Below are 21,400 nucleotides of genomic sequence, written 5' to 3'. Positions count from 1 at the left end.
TACAACCCTATCACTTCTACCAAATTACTAGATTTTAGTCTGTGTTTGGGCTCTGTAGACAAAATGAGGAGAAAGTACTAGATCAGGGCCAGCAAATTATGACCTCTAGGCCAACTGTGGTCCACTGCCTATTTGTATAAAGTTTTATTGGAACACAGCCACACCCATTCACTAACATATTGTGTATGGTTGCTTTGGTACTACAATGACAAGAGATGGGTAATTGCAACAGAGCTCATAGAGCCCTGGCCTAACTTTCTGCCATTCTCCATGTTAGCATTCCCATGGACCAGGCATTATATAGAGCTGCTACATCTACTATCAAATCCAGTCTGTCTCCAATCAGAGCCCATTGGTGTGATGGGAGTAGGTTTGAGGGCATATTCACAGACAAACTTCAGGTCTGTGAGGGAATCCCAAAGTTTTGATAGGGGCAGGAAGCGTGGGGAAGATAGCATGACCTGGAGGAAAGGTAACAGCATTAGGAATAAGCATCTGAATGGTGAATACACCCACCATTCCATGTCTTCTGTTCCCTGTTGTGAATGTAATAACAATCTGTATGTGTGGATACCTGGGCAGAAAAGGAATTCCCATAATGACATCATTTGGTTTGATGAAAAAATAAATTGGTGAAGTTCTTCCAGGGAAGCTTGGAGCTGGGCTTATCACCCTAAACCATAATACAGCTGCTAGGAAACCCTATAAACAATGAAACAGAAGCAGCTTAACAATGCCCTGGATGTACATGACCGCATCCTGGCTTTGTAAGGGCTCATTCCGTTGCCCTGATGTCCCTAATTGCCTTGGTGTTTTCCCTGAGTATGACTCCTCCAGGACTCCTCTAAGAGGTTGCTATGATCCCAGCTGCTTTTCTGCCTCTCTAAAGTAGTGGCCACCGGGTAACACATTGCACACAGAATTGTTACAGGGAGCTTGCATGACATCCCAAGAGTTTACCTAGTTAATATTTACTGGGCACTCCCATGGGCCAGACATTATAGGAAGTGCTTAATAAAAATCATCTCCTGCAATCATCGAAACAGCTTACAAAGCAGAATCTATTATCATTACCATTTTATAGATGAGGCGAATGAGTTTAGAGAGATTAAGCAATTTGTCCAAGGTCATTAGAAAATTTAGTAACTGGTAGAACTAGGATTTCAATTGGTCTCTCTGATAGCAAAGCCTTTGCTATAAACCACTTCACTCAAGTTCAACATCAAAGACGACTACAGTCCTCATCGGCTTCTCAATGACTTTTGCTCAGAGCCAACCTCAGGCTTCTTTGCAATGCTTGATCTTTTTGTCCAATCTAGCTCTGCAACTTCTGAAGGGGCTCAGAGACTCCTCCATGATAACATCTTATCCAGTTCTCTAGGTGCCTCTTCCTTATCTCCACCAAGCGAAGAGTTTCTGCTGCACTAGCTGAGAGAGCAAAGTGCCCCCACCGCCTGGAAAATGGGAGAGACCAGCTGATTCTGGTGCCACCAAGCAGTACAGTCCCACAGCAGACTGAGGTCAGAGGTCCGACACACTGGCCTTGAAAATACTGGCTCCACCTGTGTGACCTTGATTCTGGGATTTTCTTTCTCTAAGTCACAATGGGGGGAAATGCACATCTAATTTCACCAGGCTGCTATGGGACTTGATTGATATTATGCAGGAAAATAATCTTAGACCCTCCCTGGTACGCAGTGAGCAAAGTGATAGCTTCATTACTATGACTACTGCCAGTTCTTAATATTGATTTGAACCCCGAAGAGGTTATAGCTCCTTCTTTCAAAAGGATCTTCAGGGGTTTTGGGAACTAAGTACTTAAAAGTAAATTGTTGGCTTCTCTATCAAGTGAGTTAAATGGCAGTACAGAATATTACATCAAGTTGCTAAAGGGCATTAGTATCCTTGTGAAAAATTGGCGTCTTGGCTATTTTCCTTGTTGTCTGGAAAAATGGGGTGACTTAAGGCTTCCAGGAGCTTTAAGAAAGGAAACACCAGAATTGTAACAAGGATATAAAAATGGAAAGGAATGGAGAAGACGGTGCATTCCACCTGGCTCTAAGTTTGGCCAAAGGCCATCCTCAAATGTTAAGCACTAATAATATGATTAAATGTCCCTTGAAAGCAGAATCTTGTATTATTAATTTTCTATCTCCTTAGTAGCTAAAAAAAATACCTGAAGTCTGACAGATATTGTTAAATGAAAGAATCAATATCTAAATAAGTAAATGAGTCAATGATTCTTTTATATCAATAATAGGCCAATAATGCTTTTAAAATGCTTCTTGAATTTCTAAAAATTTACCCTAAAAGTGTGAAAGGATGTATATGAAGCAGCCGAAGTCTATTGTTACATGACTTCCACAATTTTAGAGTTGGAAACCCGTAACTGTCCTCTTCCCTTCCTTGCCAATAAACCCATGGCCAGCTGTGAGGTGGCATGGCTGAAGCCAAGGTGGGCAGGTGGGTTTAGCCACGCTGAACAGATCTGAGCTTTTTGGGGTTAGCTGCCAGGTGCAGTTACAGAGAGAAAGATCTGTGATAGCTTGTGGGTCCTAGTGCTCATAGAGTTAGTAGTTTTGCAGTAACAATGAGGAAAAGTGTCAGATGAGTCTTAACAGACAGAATTCAACAAAACAACAAAAGCTGATAAGAGGACAAGAAATAAACATATTGGCCACTTAGTGTGGGCCAGAATATGAGCTAGCTGCTTCTCATAGTCTAGACTGCCAAGTGCCTCAATTCAAATCCTGGCTCTGCAACCTAATAGTTGCTTAATTTTAGGTAAGTTACTTAGCTTGTCTGGCCCTCAATCGCCTCATCTGCAAAATGGGAAAATAATAAACCCTACCCTCATGGTGTTGTGATAAAAATGAAAAAATAAGATAATATACATTGAAAACACTTAGCATCGGCACATAGGTACAAAATAAGATGATAATAATAATGATATCATTTAATCCTTCTCTGTACAAGGTAGACGGTACTATGTCCATTGTGTTGAATGATAAAGCAGTCTCTGCTAAAGGAAGTGGTCCTGAGCTGTGCCTAGAACAGGGATGGTCATTTTCTGTGCCACAGAAGCCCACCTCCTCATAACTACAGCCAATAGAAGGTTAGGGTTACATCCACCTATGGCAGTGGTTCTCAACTTTCTGGCCCTTTAAATACAGTTCCTCATGTTGTGACCCAACCATAAAGTTATTTCCGTTGCTACTTCATAACTATAATGTTGCTACTGTTATGAATCGTAATGTAAATATCTGATATGCAGGATGGTCTTAGGCGACCCCTGTGAAAGGGTCGTTCGACCGCCAAAGGAGTTGCGACACACAGATTGAGAACCGCTGACCTATGGGATAACTTGATAGGAAAAGCTCTGAACAGGAACTATAGCAACTGGGTAGAGCCATCTACTTCTCTCCCAAAGCAGTAAGAACAAGAGACAAAAAACAGGGACTCTGACAGCCACAGGAACAAAGCTGGAAACCTTGTAAGACTGAGAGAAGTCAGGAGGGGTCAAAAGTGAGGTGACATGATGAGCAAATGGAAAATACAAACATATAAAAGCAATGAAGCCGGGAAGGGGGGGTGGATTTAGAGACTATAAGATGTAGAAACCAATTCATAGCAACAGGAGCAATAACACAGGTGTGGAAGAGCCAAGCCACTGCTGAGGCTGACAAGATGACATAGATCAGTGATGGCGAACCTTTTGAGCTTGGCGTGTCAGCATTTTGAAAAACCCTAACTTAACTCTGGTGCCGGGTCACACATAGAAATTTTTTGATATTTGCAAACATAGTAAAACAAAGACTTATATTTTTGATATTTATTTTATATATTTAAATGCCATTTAACAAAGAAAAATCAACCAAAAGAATGAGTTTGTGTGTCACCTCTGACACACGTGTCATAGGTTCGCCATCACTGACATAGATCCTGCATGAACTACCAGTTCCAGGCTTCATGAAATTCTGTTTGAATTTTGTTTTAATCAGAGGATTCTTGTCTCCCTTACCTCCATATGAATTTCTATTGTAAAACTCCATTAGAGGACAGAGGGGGTCCCTATTCTTTATCACTTAAAAGTCTAACCAATGCATCCATTTCACAGACGAGGTAATAAGTCTTCTAAAAAAAGTCAGCCAATTACCCACCATAGTAAAGCGAGCCTTAGAAGCCCACCTTCCAACTCCAAACCCAGAGTTTCTTTCTGCTATATCCCAGCTCCAGAGGAACATGGAAGGGTAGCAGCAAGCAAGATGAAGTTAGCTGAGCAATTGAATGGCTAACAGACCCCCATGTACCTGTAAGAGATGCACAGACAAATTATGGTGCCGGGTGAGGAGGTTTGCAAGCCAAACCTTCTTTGGCTCTTGGAATAGCCTCTGAAGGAACCCTGATCTCCAGTCTTTTGCACATCAGTCTTTCAGAGCAAAGACCAAAGCAAAGAAGTTCCATTTTCAGGGATTTTGTTGATTATTTTAGGAACTGCACCCCACTTTCCTAATGGAAGGCAGAGTACACAGTAATGAGTCTGGCAGGTGGGCAGCATGCCAGTCAGGCAGTCCAGTCCCAAGATGGGTGATGGCTTGAATTGCTGGAAAAACTCGTTGCACTGAATTAGGACCCATCTTTTTGTACCTTTTAATTTATTGCCCTAGCTCTGCCCTTCATAGTAAGGCATGACACATTTAACTCCTCCATTTGATTCTTAAAGGTAAAGAAGATCAGCACTGATAAATGAGGGCATCCTCAAGTCAGAACTACAAAAATAATATCGATAATAAAGATACAAAAGTAACCCTGATTAATAATTTTTGTAACAGATTTCTGAAGGCAAAAGATATTGACAGAAAAGGCATCTCACCATCTCTCCTGTGCCCATTTAGTAAGTACATGGTGGTCTTGGTGGACATAGTGATGACCACTTGGAATTGCTTTTCTCTGCCCTGGAAGTGGCTGAGCTTTAGGAGTGAAATGAAGACAACTTCAAGCAAAGTCACGTGTTGCACAGTCAGCTGGACCAAACTCAAATGTAACAGTGAGAGAAAGGATGGGTTCCATGGCACAAAGTCTTCTGCAGTCTTAGAAACACGGTCCTTGAGGCTCCCATAAAAGTTCTGTGGGCTTTCTACTCAACTCAGCCCCAAATGTAACTTCCCTAGAGTGTCCATTCTGTTCCTGCACTCTACGACTCCACAAAAGCACCTGTGGTCTCTTTTGTCCCTGAACCTTGTTGTCTTCATGTTTCTCCCTAAAGAGAAAATGTCTCTTGAACTCATCAGAGGTTTCCAGAAATAACGAGCTTGGGGACACCTGAGGAGCCAGCAGTCAAGGCCACAGGAGCCTGTAGACAATGGCCAATGAGCTTCATTCAGGGGAGGTGGGGGCTTTGAGGGGGCTAGACAGCCTCAGCAGCACCCACGCTTGATTAATGGACTTTATCCTTAGGGGGATAGACAAATGCACAAAAATTATTTTTCCCCACAATTGTGAATTGTGCCTAAGAAGGCTGAACTATAAAAGATATTACTTATCAGTCGGAATTATCACTACAAAATATACATCAACTCACAGTATTTTTGAAAGGCTATTTGCTGTGAAAAATGCACTTAACCAACCTGGCTGCAATATAGCAAGTCTGTTAACACTGCCATCTTTAATTACAAAGATGAAATATATAGATAATACATTAAAATTCTATTAGACATCATTAAACTCTTTTACATACTTGAAGAAAAATGTAGATCACATGGTAAATTAGCAAAAGTAAAATATGGAAATGTTAATCCACACAGAGTCTGAATAGCCGATATAAAGTCATATTAAACCCGATCTTCTTAGGAATAAACAATCTGCTTATTGCTGAAGATTTATGTGACTTCTGGTTTAAACTCAGACATCAATTTTCATTTGATGATTTTGCCTTCGCTTGTTCAAGAGTTTGCGAAAAACTACCCATGTGTACTTTTGTAGTTTTAAATGCCAATTATCTTGCAAAATTTGAAATAAATCTCTTCAGCCAAGTTTGAGTCACGAAGGAGGTTAACATACATTGTTTGACCTGCAGAGCAATGATATAAGATTTCAGGAGGGAAATCCAATTATTCTACACTAGGAAGAAATGGTAGCATTTTGGGGAAAAAATTATTAAAAATTTTAGGATGCGATTGAAAAAAATAACAAAAGTAAAATGTTTTTCAAAGTTTAAAATTGCCCAGTTCCCAGCCGAGGTATTGGTTTTCTGCCAGCCCACGATTTGCTGATGGTGTATTTGTACTAGGCTCCATGGAGGAAATGACTTAATGATTCTCATTCATACAATGTCATAAAGATACCAAAAAAGGTTTTTCTGTTTCTCATTCTCTCATTACTTCTATTTTGTGTTTAAAACAAAACATGGTAAATGCAAAATATAAACAGCAATCCCTGCATCGAGACAAGATGAACAAGAAAGGTATAAATATGAAATGAAAGAAATGTAAAGCTTAAGGTTTTTCACAGAACCATTAATTTCCTTTACACATATTGGAAATAGGATTTTCAGGTAAGCTTTTAAATATATTTATTTTTAATAAGAGAGAAAAGGTTAGATGTATCCATGTTTTAATAAACACCTTAACTTTTCTCTTTTTCAAATTATGCTAATGGGTCCAAACTAAAAGTATACCAACAGTCATCATTATAGTTAATGAAAAATAGCACCACTTTTGTCATTTCATAAAAGTGTTTGGGCAGTAAGATTTCATTCAAGTGCATTTTGCTGCCCAACACTGTTATTGGTCAAAGCATTTTGCTATCTTCTCCCATTTATAATGTTGTCATTCTGGATGCCTCAACTAGTTGCCTAGTTTATATCCGAAGAAGATGGTATAAAGAATATCAGATAAAGTCTATCCATCTCTCCTTCTCTTAAGACATAAGAGACTCTAGGAATCACATCTTCAAACACAATACCCTTAGGCTTGATTTCTAAGCTGAGGGCAAATACACAACTGCAGCTTTGAAACTGACTACAACAGACTCAGCATAGGAGAGGCAGTGTGGGAGGTGGTGGAGTGGATTGGGAATGGAGGAAGGTGATCAGAAAGCGGGGCTGCAGGGGACTACATTGACCACATCATCTTTGAGGAGGATGGAGGGTGGTTCTTATATCTTTAGTTCATCCAGGGAACCCTACTCTCCTGCAGAAGTCAAAAGACTACTTAAATTTTTCAATCACATGTGGGCCTTTCCAAGGGGCCAAGCCAGGGACAAACACAAGACCTGTCCATTCTCACCCTTTGCCCACTGCTTTTTAACCTCTGCCTCCCCCAGCCTCATTGAAAATAACTTAGTTTAAATAAAGCTGGAGGAATATTATATTCCATTTTATTTGGGAAAGAGAATGTCATTAGTGGTCTGCCATGGTGACCAGTAGCATAAGAAGGAAAGGTCTAAGGCACAGCAATAAGGCTGACTTTTGTTCTCTTTCCATTTAAATGTCCATTGTCCATTAACCCCTGCCCAGGGGTTTCAAGAAAAGCATGCCATTCATAATGCAGGGTTTCTCACAGGGGCTGTTATATTTATGAGCACAACGTATTTCCTCAGATACTTTGACATTCTTGATCAGTGTATTTCTATCGTCACTGCCATCCGCATTCACAAATGTGTGCGTGCACACACACACACAAGAACACACAGACACACACACACTCCTCTAGAGAAGGTACCGAAATACCTCCATCTGAGGATAGACAGTGCGGTTCTTGCCACACTGAAAATATGAGGTAGCAACCAGGACAAGCATTAGATTGTCTCGCCAGGATCTTCACAGGACTCCCCCACTCCAACTAAGCACTCCTTCTGACATGCTACCTATCTTAACTTCTTGTATTCAAGGTCTTTCTTTCAGACAAAAATCACACCTGGTATTAGTTCTTCGGAATCTCATAATACTTATATTTGGTGTGAAAAAGACAGGTTCTTTGACATGGTCTTGGACTAAAAGAAACAAAACAAAACCACCCATGACTATGACTGCTTCCCCCAACCATGAAAGGTTGTGGATAGCTGGTGGGAAGCCACCCTCTACCCTTTTTTTTTCCCACTCAGACCATATTATTAGTGTGAAGACAACGGGGCCTCTACATCACATCTGTCACCCTGGTCAATGTCGGGCTGATTCCTCAGATCGGACTGACCTCACCACTCCCTGGAAACTACAAACTATAATGCAGACAGCTTTCTCTGAGAAAGGAAATACTGGCCTTTGATTATGGATGTACAAGTACAGTAACTCCCATGTTATAAACCTCAGTTCATTTGTAAATATGGGGCATAGCAATCTCATTTAACTGCCTTCTAGCATATTTGGACGTTGAGATTTAACATCTGCTGTTCAAAAATTCTTTTCTTGACTAGATAGTTTACATAAAGTAGCTTATGTGTATGCAGGTAATCTATTGAGCCAGTTATTAGATAGAGACACAGATTGAGGAAGATATATAAGGATTACATTCTGAGATTTTATGAGAGATTCTTATGGGGAAAGTTTCTATGCCAAGTATTTGGATAATGAAAATTTACATATATCTAAAATGTGTTTCAGTTTCCTCCAATCTGATACACAAAACTAAACAGCATGTAGTGACAGTACCAGAATAATAAATGATTAAAGTTTACACAAGACCTAGATTGGTTCTCAGCTGAATTTCCTAACAGTAGACTAGCCTATGCCCTCCATACATATGGCTCATGGCTAATCTGTCAAGCCTCAATCTGCTCGCAGGTTACCCTAGGAGAAGATGTATTGGCTTTGTCAACAAAATACAAATACATAAAATATCAAGAAAAACAGGTACTTTCTATCTGCATTGGGAAATTCACTCATTTATTCCAGAAATATTTATTAAGCATTAAGTATGTGAGTGCATTGTTCTAAGTGCTAAGGATACAGTGATGAATGATACACCATCAAAGAAAACCCCTACCTGCCATTGTACAAACTTCTAGTGAGATTTTAAAATACAAGTTACTAGAACTTTAGGAATACTATTTTAATTTTTTTGAGAAAAAAAACCCTGCTAATTAGGATCTTCTAAACTTTTTTTTTTTTTAATTTCTGAGTAGGTGAAGGGTTACTGATGGTGAAATTTCTCAGCTGGGCTAGAGGGAGGGACTAGTATCTATTGCCATGACCTTTCTTGTACGAGGAGAGACTACCAGGATGCTGACTTTCTCCCAGGTGATGCAAGAGGGAAGAGGAGTTGGTAGCATCAAGCAGCTTGGCTATTCAATCATTTGGCCAACATTTATGGAACAACTATTATAAGATATTTGGATATACAAGTTGAATAATTTCTTTCTAAGACAGTCTACTGTTCCTGTATATTGCTGATGGTTTGTGAAAACTCTATGCCGAGGCATGTTCCTACAGAGAACAGTTGGGAAATGGTGCTGTGGAAATAATTGCAACTTTTACTGACACCACAGGTGGATTGCTTTCCCATATATGGAAAATTATTCATTAACATGATCAGTGATCAGTATTGCATTGGGTCTTACAGAGCTGTGTGTTGGCACCAAGACTCTTAATGTCAAGGTAATGTAAGGCATGGCCTGAGAGGTGAAGGCCATGCTGCTCTTACCATGACCGAGATGTGGAGGATCCTCAGCTCCTCCTCTGCTGACTCGTGCTGGGGTTCTTCGGTTGGGTCTTGTCCAGGAAGGGTTGGGGCACCATCTTGGTGATGGATATGAAAAAGCAAAGTGCCATTCTCCAGCCACTGCTGCCTCCAGCGCACCAGAGGGATGTCCTCTGTGTTCCCTGAGATCTCTACAGGACAAACAGCAAAGGCACAGATCAGAATTCCAGCTGTACTAGACCAGATCTTCTTACTCATCTTCTTCATAGACACTGGTACTGATTAGCCAGCATCAGAGGAAGACAACATAGGGTTCCAACTAAAATTAGGTCAGACTTACTGCTGCTCCAAATCTCAAGGAGTGGAAGAGACCCTGAGAAGAAAATTATCCCCCATCGGTCTTAGCACCATCATCTAGCGAGACAGCCTCTCACACATTGAGAAAAAGACCAGGTAAAAATTCAAGTTCTTCCCGCTATTTCTATAATCAATAGCACCCTTTACCCAGCACAATTTGAATACCCTGATAGCTCCCCCTGGGGTAAAAGCAAGGTTGCTTTCCTCTTATAAATTTGTGAAAGTGTGAGTTCCCTAGCAATTGCTCCTAGATACCAGCGAATCTACCATGGAGAGAGTTGGTAATTACCATGCAAAGAACTGGTACTTATGAAACATCCTGGGAGATTACTGCAGAACAACGGGGCTGACAGGTTATTTCTAAAACCATAATCATTCTCTGCAGAGTCCACTGGAGATGTCTGATACTGGTGTGGCAGATAAAATAATGTTCTGATTCCCTTTAAATTTTCTCTTCACTTTTGCAGAGCAGAGATGGTGTACATGGAGAGGGTGGTGCAGAAGTGGGTCCTTTGCACAGGCACAAGACATTCCTAAGAGCAGACATTCACCTGCCCTCAGGGCGGTAGATTGAGGGACTGGTCTATCACCAACAAATCAATAACAAAACTCCAAACATGCACCTCATACCATAGGTGCTAAGCTCCTGCTGCAGAGGTCACTGCGATATGACCCTCTCACTAATATTCCTAAGCAACACCAGGTCAAAGCTTTGAGACGTTCCACAAGAGAGACCTGATCAACCCAGTCCCTCCTGAACTTCATTGGCCCCAGACCATTTCTTCTTTACTAACTATTACCACCAGGGAACTAACCTTCTGCTGAACACACTTGGGCAAAGCTCTGCTTTCTAAAACTTCATTTTTGTAAGGTATGGCTTCTCCCAAAATTTATCACCTTTGACCAAAAAACTAATTCCATAGACAGAAAAAAGATTTAATAAAACACATTCAGAAGAATATTCTCATCAAGTACAACGACCATAAAGAGGAAAGCAATTTTAAATATTTATGGAGTTTATAAATACCTTTCACTATTTGTACGAGGACACAAATGATGTTCTGATTTATTTACTTATATATTTATTCATTTATTTAACAGATACACACTGGCCATATATTAAGCATCAGACCCTATTCTGGGCACTAAGTCATGAATCCCCATGAGGCCCTTGACAAGTTCTCTAAAGCTGGGGTTGCCAACCTTTCAGACCTCATGGGCCATCGGTTGGTGACCGCTGCTCTAAAGTAACCCACGGTGAGTGAGCGTGGGTTAAGTGCTACAATACATGCATGGCAGCATTCTGTGGGAACGTAGGAGGAGGCAAGACTCATCTTGCCTGGGTAGAGGGGTGAAGGAGAGAGGAAAGTAGCCTTCTTTTCAGAAGATAATACTGGTTTGGGCCTTGAAGTATGGGCGATTTCCCTTTAATAGGCAGGTAAGTGGGGAGAAGGCATTTAGACCCTGATAAGAGAATGAGGAGGAGAAGGAGGAAGAAATGTGAGCCATTCCTCTCAGGGTAGGTGAGTGACAAGAATCTTTACGAGGAACAGGTCATGGCTAGTATCTAGAAGACACTAATATGATCGCCTATTTCACACAACAGACCAGGGCACAGAGTAACAGCGGGGTGTGATGGAGGACCAGCAAGCAGCAAAGACTTAGCCCTTCTCCCTGGTCACCTAGGGCCATGGTTGGCAAACCGCGGCTTGCGAGCCACATGCAGCTCTTTGGCCCCTTCAGTGTGGCTCTTCCACAAAATACCACGTGTGAGCGTGCACACACAGTGCGATTAAAACTTTGTGGCCCATGCGCAGAAGTCGGTATTTTGTGGAAGAGCCACACTGAAGGGGCCAAAGAGCCGCATGTGACTCGCGAGACACGGTTTGCCGAGCCGCAGTTTGCCGACCACTGGCCTAGGGAACTCAGTTACCCCGATGGGTGCTGGACTGACAAGCTGTCCATGCTCTGGGATGTGCCTGGCATAGCATCCAGCAAGCTGCAGTGGGCAGAGGGTGTGAGAATGGATGACTCCCTGCATCCCCGTCTTGTGCCTCAGGCACAGCCCCATTTGTGGGTGAGGCAGGTACTCAGGCTTCCCGATTCACCTTTCCTCTAAGGAGGTTTTCCAATTCCCAGGTGAATAGAAACCCTTGGGCGTGCCTCCTGCTTAGACTAGTAGAAACCCCTCCAGGCACAAACCCTACTAGGTGGTACTTACCCTCACCCATCAAGCCTTCACACCCAAGCACTGGGAAGATTCCTCCAGGGAAACACACCCTCCTCCCCTAAGTCCCTCTCCCGTTATTGTTACAGAAACCAAACTCAGTCTCCTTCTCACTATAGACATAAGTCACCACCAGCACTGGTTCCTAATGGAGCACCTAGTGGTATAACTGAATCACCCAGCACAACACACACCCAGCCTCCCGCCGCACCTGGGATTTATCCCGTACACGCGGGTGTCTCTTCAACCCTTCTTGTACCCATTCAGAGGGAAGCTAGCCTCTCATTGGTCTAAGCCAGTGATGGCGAACCTTTTGAGCTTGGCGTGTCAGCATTTTGAAAAACCCTAACTTAACTCTGGTGCCGTGTCACATATAGAAATTTTTTGATATTTGCAACCATAATAAAACAAAGATTTATATCTTTCCCTGGCCTCCCTGCTCACAAAAGCCTCCGCAGGGTATTGGGTCGCGACACACAGGTTGAGAACCGCTGCCTAAAGCACTTAACAAACTGGATTTTTATTTCCCAGATCCTCATCAAGTGGGTCAAGCTTATTACCTCTGTTTTAACTGTGGAAGCAAAGACAAGTCAATACCCAGACCAAGGTCACTGGGCATGACACAACAGGGAATGAAACAGATGAACTTCTGTCATTCCCCTCCACCCCCAGCACACACACTGTATGGCCTGACCTTTGAACATGCACAGAGCGAGGATGCACTTAAGGAGAAAGTCCGAGTGGTCTTTCAGGAGTTTTTGTGCTACAGGACTTTAATTTATTACACAAGGAGTTAGTATTTCATGAATTCATTTAAAATTGAGATATAATTCACATACCCAGAAATTCACCCTTTCAAAATATGCAATCTAGTGGTTTTTAGTGTATTCGCAAAGCTTTGCAACCATTATCGCTCTAATTCCACAACATTTTCATCAGCCCAAAAAGAAGCCCCATATTCACTGGCCATCTAAGACTTTTTTGGGAAGGAATGTATTCTGCTGCAGGGTTCTAGGAGGGATGGTACCAAGGAAAGAACAGGTGCAGGGAGGGCACTGACAAATGCCCACACGGGAAGGTGAGAGAGCATTTCTGGCCTTGGCACCAGGCCAGTCCTCTGAACCCCTGTAGGTTTTTCACACCCCTCCTTATGGACGGCGATTTTCCCAGACTAGACTCATCAGAGAGGACAAAGGTTAAAGGAAGGAGAATGCCACGTCTGCCAGAGAGGGCACTGTCATATTTTAGATTCAAGATAATTAAGGAATGATGGCTTCTCCCTCAGCTTTTTTCCCTTTCTTGGCAGGACTTGACATGGAAGAGCTAAAATGCCAAACCTGGAATTATTTACTTATGCTACAGTAGGCCTGGATCAACCAATGAAAAAACCACATGGGGCACAATAAATGTCTTGTGAATTTCAAGTCGATGGGCTGAGGTGGAGCCTAGAACATCAATGCAGTCACGTTGGACTGGATGTCAGCAGAATACCTCAAGAAGAGGAAATGCTCCCAAATTGTTTGGCCAATGCAAGGCTATCCTAAGACTTCTAAGGAGCAAACAGGGATGGTAATAAAATAGTTACTCTAGTCCAAGGTCCCTTGTGCACTGCACCTGAGGCTCAGACAGGGCCTTTTCTATAATGTACTGAATAAAACAAGTGCCAACAGGAGCCCACACAAGCATCTCAGGCTATCACAGATGACATGAGCACTGAAGCCATCATCACACTTGGAGCTGATATCTCTGAAAGGGTAGACTGTCCTGACTTTCAGCGTGTCTATTCTTTCGTTCCACAGCCCTCACATCCTAAGTACCTCCCAACATTCTGGAATTAACTGGAATACACAGAAACTAGGGTCCCATTTATTCCTGGACACAACGAATATTTTTGGAGCATACCACTTTTGCCAGTCAGTCAACTGTGTGACATGGTCCTTACTTTCAAGGAGCTTTTGGTCTAGTTTTAAATTGAAGACATGGCCATGAGTAAGTCCTCTAAACAGTAATAGCCGTGCTGAGTGAGAGGGTAGAAACTGGCTGGGCATAAACCCAGGGGAAGAGGTAAAATGAAGGGAATGGTGTGTGCAAAGGAACAGCAAAATAATGTGTGTTCGCGCCGAAACCGGTTTGGCTCAGTGGATAGAGCGTCAGCCTGCGGACTGAGAGGTCCCGGGTTCGATTCCAGTCAAGGGCATGTACCTGGGTTGCGGGCACATCCCCGGTGGTGGATGTGCAGAAGGCAGCTGATCGATGTTTCTAACTCTCTCTATCTCTCTCCCTTCCTCTCTGTGAAAAATCAGTAAAATATATTTAAAAAAAAATAATGTGTGTTTGCAAAACTGAGGCAGGTCTGATGATGCTGCAGGATGGAGGATACGCAGAGATTAGTGGAGGACTGAGGCTAAAAAACAATGCAGATTAGTGTCAATTGTGGAAGTTGTGAATGCCAGTTTAAGGAGTTAGGAGCTAATAGAAAAGCATACACAGTTTTATTAAGCAGAGGAGAAAATAAAGCCATGATTAAGAAAGACCTATAAAGAGAGTAGCAAACAGACTAGATTTAATCAATCTCACTCTGTGACTTTGATCCTAGAATCTACAGTGATCCAAATACTCAACCAGAGCTCAGGAGACCCAAGTCTGGAATAACCTTCAAACTCAAAACTAGCTTTGAGTTTTCTCATCTGTATAAGGAGGAGCTGTATAGATGAATGTCAAGATCTTGGTAAAACTTTGTCCACCCACGATTCTAAGTGCTAAAGGGTGTGCTTCACAGGACCATCTAAAAAGGCAATGACTTCAATGTCACAGACAATGTCAAATCATCTCTCAGGTATATAGTACTCCACTTCTCCTTTCCCTCTGAACATAGGGTGGACTGATCTGGGATGATTTGATCGGAGCCTTTAAGAACCAGGCCCATTTTCAGACTGGATCTCAGGCTGGAGAGAAAGGTTCTCATCACACTGGCACAGACATGTGGCTTCTAAAGCAGAAACCCTGGAGCTTCTACATGCAACAAAGAACGTGGGTGATAGTAACTTGGTCAGGGAGAGTCACTCTAGAGGAACAGTTGCCAATCGGTGGTCTGAGGACCACTGGTGGTCCATGAGGTCCGAAAGGTTGGCAACCGCTGGTTTAAGGAAGCCTTTGGAACAGCGGTCACCAACCGGTGGTCTGTGGATCACTGACATTCCATGAGGTCCGAAAGGGTGACGACCGCTACTCTAGAGAATAACCTGGGATGAAGAAAGGCAGCAGGAAAGAGGGTAAGACAAAAATCACATTAAAATCAGCCTCAGTCTGTGAGCTTGGAGCATTGTCCTTTAGTGGGATTAGGTCAGGACACCCAAAACTTGCTCCAAAATTTCCTTCTCTAGGAATTACACCTTCCTCTTGACTTGCTTTAGTCATTTCCTCACTCTCAGAATCCCTGAACTGAGCTTCTAAGACGATAATCATCATGTTTCAGGATCAAAATTTTTTCAAAAGGTAACTTCAGAAAGGACCAGATCCATGGTAATGTCCTTTTCAAAGAAATGGACAATTTAAACTCCAATGTGGATTGGAATTGGGGAAATTCTCAAATATCCTTTTAATTCACTGAATGACTCAGTTTAGAGCAATCCTGGCATTTAGGCCCTTTTCCCTCCTGAGTTCCAAGCTGGATCCCATGGGGGAGCCATGAGGTGGCTCCAGTGACCAGGTCAAGCCAGGAAGAACTATTGAAATGTCAATTATTTGCCTCATGTTGAGCGCACCTGCAGTCTTTCAGGGTTGAGGGTGACACCTGATGGCCATTACTCTTACAAACCTTGCTTAGATCAAGATCTTTAAACCTACTGTTAATCTAAAAAAACTTCCTCCAGCTAAATCTAGTCTAGCTTCTGAGAGAATTCCCCAGAGTTAGAAAAGAACTGGATGAATTGAAAGACAAATAAAACGCACTACCACAAAACTGCCTGCTGTTAGAGGAAGGAAGGAGTGTCCATGGGTTATTAGTTTGACATGGTTGTTTTTCAATTCTATTAAGTACAGTATTGTGAATGGCCTCATATTCTTTATGAAAGAACTAGAGGCCTGATGCACGGATTCATGCACTGGTGGGGCCCCTTGGCTTGGCCTGCACCCTCTCACAATCCAGGACCCCTCGGGAGATGTCGGACTGCTGGTTTCAGCTTGACCCCCGCAGGCCCGGCTGAAGGACCCCACCAGTGACCGGCCGAGGGACCCCACAAATCCATGCACCAGGCCTGTGGTATGCATATAAGATCTTTGGTTAATCTCTTCCCGCCCTCCCCCTGCTCCCCTATCCTCTGAGATTCATCAGTCTGTTCCATGTTTCCATGCCTGTGCATTGAGTGTCTGCCCCCTGGTGGTCAGTGTGCTTCATAGCTACCAGTCAAACTGTGGAACAGTCACTTAGGCTTTTATATATATACATTACAAGGGAAAGGGAACATCTCTAAAAATAGAACATAGCAACCTCCCACCCTGTGCTATCTCAGCTACCATTCTGAGGTTCTGCATGATGACAAGCAAGCTCAGGAATTTAGTGATAAAGCCAACTGTCCAAAACTAAGAATAACAAATGGGCCTTTTTCATCAGGGACTATAATTAAGGTTACCAAAGGTAGGCCTTTGATTGAATTATCCCTTTTACTCAATTCTTTTTTTACTTTCCTTTTTCCCCAACTCTAATTTCAGAGTTTGAAAGATATTGATGGTAGGTCTACTTTCCCACATGGCTTTATTTTGGTCTTCCAACTGAAACTATTAACAGTGGCATTAACTTTCAACACCTTTGTAAGAAAATAACCTGCTTAAGTCAGGGGTTAATAACAGCAGAGGATCATTAATTATCCTGCAAATCTTTACCCTGGTATCAAACGTGACCCAAGCCTTTAATGTCTCTGAAACGGCAGCCTCTAAAGACCCCAACTTGTTCCATAAACATAATGACAGCAGCACATTAGTGTCCTGGCCATCTGTGAAGAAAGATGAAGAACAAATGAAAATCAGACAAAGTAGAAGGATGCAGAGAGAAAGGACAAAGTCAAAAGAAGTGAGGCAACAACGTGCTTTGGGCTGAACTTGCTGGGCGTTCACACCTTTCACCACAGGGACCATCTGGTATGGAGTGCTGAGGTGACACAATCCTACTGCCAGAGTGAGAGCCACATAAAATGATTCAAGCAGCACAGATGCCAGGGACATGAAGGTCTGTCTGAAGTTTGTGCCTATATAGACCTGGCTAAGTGAACAACAAAATGGGAGACAGCATAGCCATGAAGTCCTTTTGTGCAGATGCTCAGCATACAACTGAAAAAGGAACACTCATTGTGGTTCCTCTATTAAACTCAGTGCCTGCTGCTGCTTATCCTCTAATTCTTGCTCCTCTGCCTCCAAATAGGCTTGAGCAAGGGGTGCTGGACTATGTGGGCAAAAGCTTAATAGTAAAATGGCTCCAAACTTCAAGAACCTCTCACCCAACAGATAGATGCCCAGGCAGCTCCTTTCTCAAGTACCTAGAACCTTTCAGACATGATGAGATTTGGAATGAAACTTCCCACTTGTGACCAGGAGAAGGACAATTAAATTCCTATTTCCCTGCTCAGTGACATTTGCTCCCTATGGAAAGAGCCTCAAAGCAGTAATGACCCAGTGATGAGAAAGGGAATGGCAGGTGGAGAGGAGCCCTTGAACGGGAATCTGAGGGGATGAGGCTCTGCAATCTCTCTGGAGCTCATTTTTCTGATCTTCAAATGATTGCACTAGAAGGTCTGTAGGGAATCCCCAACTCTAACCATGGCACTTAATGATACAAAACCACACACAACAGTTGGCTCTAGTCAGACACCCAAATCTGGTGCAGGCCGAGTATATTTCTGCCAACTGGATAAAAGTCTCTGTGGAAGTTTTTCAAATCAGACTTTCTTCTTGGAGTCTGTAAAGCTTCTAGCTCAGCCCAGCCTATCCATTTCAGGGTAAAAATTGGCTATACTGAAATTTATGACAATGACTTATAGAAACCACATCAGTGGTCCCCAAGAAGAAAGAATCATCCACATACCGATGCCTCCAAATAATTTCCAATGACTTATTTACCTGTGATCAATTATGCTTATGTAAACAAGAATAATCTAGATTTAAAAAACACACACAAAAAAACAACTTCACCTGATTTCTTTCCGCAACCCCATCAAGATCCCTTTATATAGCTGTCCTCTACAATTCAAAAATGTTACCACCCACCACTTCTATTTTTCCCAAAGAGGTTGAAGGTGGGCTAAAATGAACCAAAAATGAGAGCAGGAGTGGTGTGAGAGACAGAAATAAGGACCCTCAATGGTCCATAGTAGGTTTTCTCCGAGGCAGGTGTGGGCAGGCACTGTAGAACACAGAGGATGGCTTTTGAAATCAGGCTCATGAAAGCAGTGAAGCTTTCTATGGATGCTGCTGGAAGTAGGTCACCGCGCTACTCTCTGCCAGCATGAATAGCAATCAAGCAACTCCGTGAACATTCTATTTACCTAGCCATGGAGATGAAAACATTCCCGTGGGGGGGGAGTGCAGCCAAAAGGTTCTGACACAACCGGGGAGATGAGGAGGCATTCAAATGGCTTATGATTTCATCCAAAATGGTTTGCTTCTTCCTACCACAATGGTTCTCTGGATCCTTTCAAAGCTCTGCAAAGAGTTTACCCACATGATTCTCATTAAAGTCTTGTTTGAAAAGGGGGTGAGGGGAAGCCTAAAGCTCTTTGAAAAAAGGTAGGGTTATCTGAGTTAAAAATGTATTGATAAGAAAAAATTTAAATATGCCTAGTTCTATTCTCCACTGCCACCAATTGACCTTTGTAAATTGAACTAACAGCACCCATTTAACAAAATCTGACATCAAGTAAGATGTGTAATAATATTTAAACTCTGTAATGTTAAAATATGTATTTACAGATCCTTTCATACATTGTAATGAGAATAAGTCCTTTTGAAGCCTGCGCTTTCATGACTGGAATTCTGATTTGAGGTTTACATATCCTTGGGGGCCACGTCCTTGCAGTGTGGCATTGGAAGCAATAGGAATACCTGGGTTTGGAAATCTGGGGCCCTGGATGCAGGAAGGTTGGAAAGAAACTGCCTACCAGACCCAGGAGAACTCTGTTCCTCCTGAGTCCTCTTTCTCGGCCTCCAGGCTTTCATTGCCAACGAGTTTAGTATTTGCTCTAATTCTTGATCCTTAACTATTCGGTGAGATCTCCTCTATGGCTCTCACTTTATAAAATGGATGGGAAATGAAATTGATAATGACAAAATATCACCTGAACATGACTTACAGAAGAGACTAGGCCATCACCTGTCTTGATGTATCGCCATTTCTAATTACTTCTCATCTAATTGTATTTTTGTTATCATCTATGATTCAACTCAACAAGTAATGATGTACCTTTTATTCACTGGCTCTGTTAAGAAGCCCTTTCAACATTCATGAGCTAACTTAGTCCTCTACAACCCTTTAATGTGGGTATTTATATCTCCATTTCATTGATAGGGAGTTCCAGAAAAGTCAACATACTTGAAGAAGTTCCCTGGTTAGTGGGAAAATTAGAGGAGAAAAATCCTAGGGCTCCTGGGTTTAAGGCCTTTGTTCCTTTCCACTATTTTCAATGCACATTCTCTTGCTTTGCAAATCTCGAGCCCAGAATAATATAACTAAATTGCTTGCCATTATCTGGCATATAATGAACACCAATCCACATCAATATCATCATCCATCAATACTGTATTTGTTATTGTCACAATTAGCATTATTCTTATACATTCTAAAATTGTGCAATAATCTTGACAAAGTTAAATAAATAGTACTTTTAAATGACTCCAGCTGCTTAAGAATCTTCAAAAAGCCAGGAACCTAAATCCAGGAATCCACCCATTTATAGTGAGAAACCTGGTCCAAGTTGTGCTAGCACATTTCTCTAATGTTCCTGAGCAAACTTATACTCTTTGGGTATCTCTGATAAAACTCCATTTACCTTCTTTGCTTTAAGACTCAGCCACAGGACTTTCATGGAGGGATGCCAGGCTATCCATGCCCATTCAAAGCTGGCACACAAGGCCAGTCCAGTGAGCTTAGCAAGATGTTCAAGAATTAAGATGGGCAGGTCCTCCCAAGGGGATGTGGGAGTTGTGACTGAAGTCAAGGAAGAGGAAAGGAGCAAAAATGAAGGTGGTGTTAAAATAACAGGTGAGCTTCCTTCAGTGGTAAACTGAGAACTTTTCTGCAGAGTAGGCTGTGTAAATGCTTGTTATCATTGTCAAAAAGAAGAAACAACAGGAACTATAGGAAATCTGGGGGACCTCAAGAAAGAGATTCACCCTAATGAGAGGGATTGCAAATAAAATTTGATGGTGAGTCCTTGGCTTAGTTCCTGGCCTCAGGAAGCTTTTAAGAGTTCAATCTGAGATTCCTTATGAAAAGTTCCAGTAAAGCAGTCTTAAAAAGAGGTTATATGGTCAATCACTATCCTTGCTGCCTTTATGTTAATAACCAGGCCAAGATTAATTTCAAAAAATTAGTTTTACTGTGATTATCTTTGATTTAAAAATTAGGGTGATTGTAGAGAAAGAAAACTATGCGCCTCTGTAGATAATAGATTCTAGACCTGTTCAATGTCCTTGAGGTTTTGTTATATATCTGTAAAATCGACAGGATCCTGAATTCTTCTAGTTTCCTCAAATATCTAGCTATGTTATGACTCTCCAAACTAATGTTTCCAATTTTCTCCCACCCTTCTGATTTGGAATCACTAACAACAAAGAATGCTCTTAAATCTCGTAATGGACTATACCAGATCTTCACTAACCAAATGGTAACCAAATATCAGGAACTTGACCCTTGGGTCTACATCTCCCGATCAGAAAGGGCTCCTTAGGACTCGAGAAACTGCACACAGCTGAGGAACTCAAAATCAAAAGGATGAGGAAGCCAAGTACCGTATTTGCCGGCGTATAAGACGACTGGGCGTATAAGACGACTGGGCGTATAAGACGACCCCCTAACATTTCCACTCAAAATACAGAGTTTTTAATATACCCCCCGTATAAGACTACCCCCTCTTCCGCACACCTTCCACACACCAAATAAAAGGTAAAACAATATCAGATTTGATTTTAACAT

General features: G+C 42.1%; 1 protein-coding gene across 1 annotated transcript in view; it reads right to left on the bottom strand.

The window, feature by feature from the left end:
• ASTN1 (astrotactin 1) overlaps positions 1-21,400 on the bottom strand; it is a 299,182-nt gene that overhangs the window by 171,446 nt on the left and 106,336 nt on the right. Inside the window, exon 3 of the mRNA XM_006754536.2 lies at positions 9,639-9,826. Coding sequence (XP_006754599.1) covers positions 9,639-9,826 — 188 coding nt within the window. The remainder of the gene's footprint in view (positions 1-9,638; positions 9,827-21,400) is intronic.

This window comes from Myotis davidii, unplaced genomic scaffold (genome assembly GCF_000327345.1).
Source record: "Myotis davidii unplaced genomic scaffold, ASM32734v1 scaffold591, whole genome shotgun sequence".
NCBI lineage: Eukaryota > Metazoa > Chordata > Mammalia > Chiroptera > Vespertilionidae > Myotis > Myotis davidii.
This window is presented reverse-complemented; position numbering and strand designations above follow the sequence as displayed.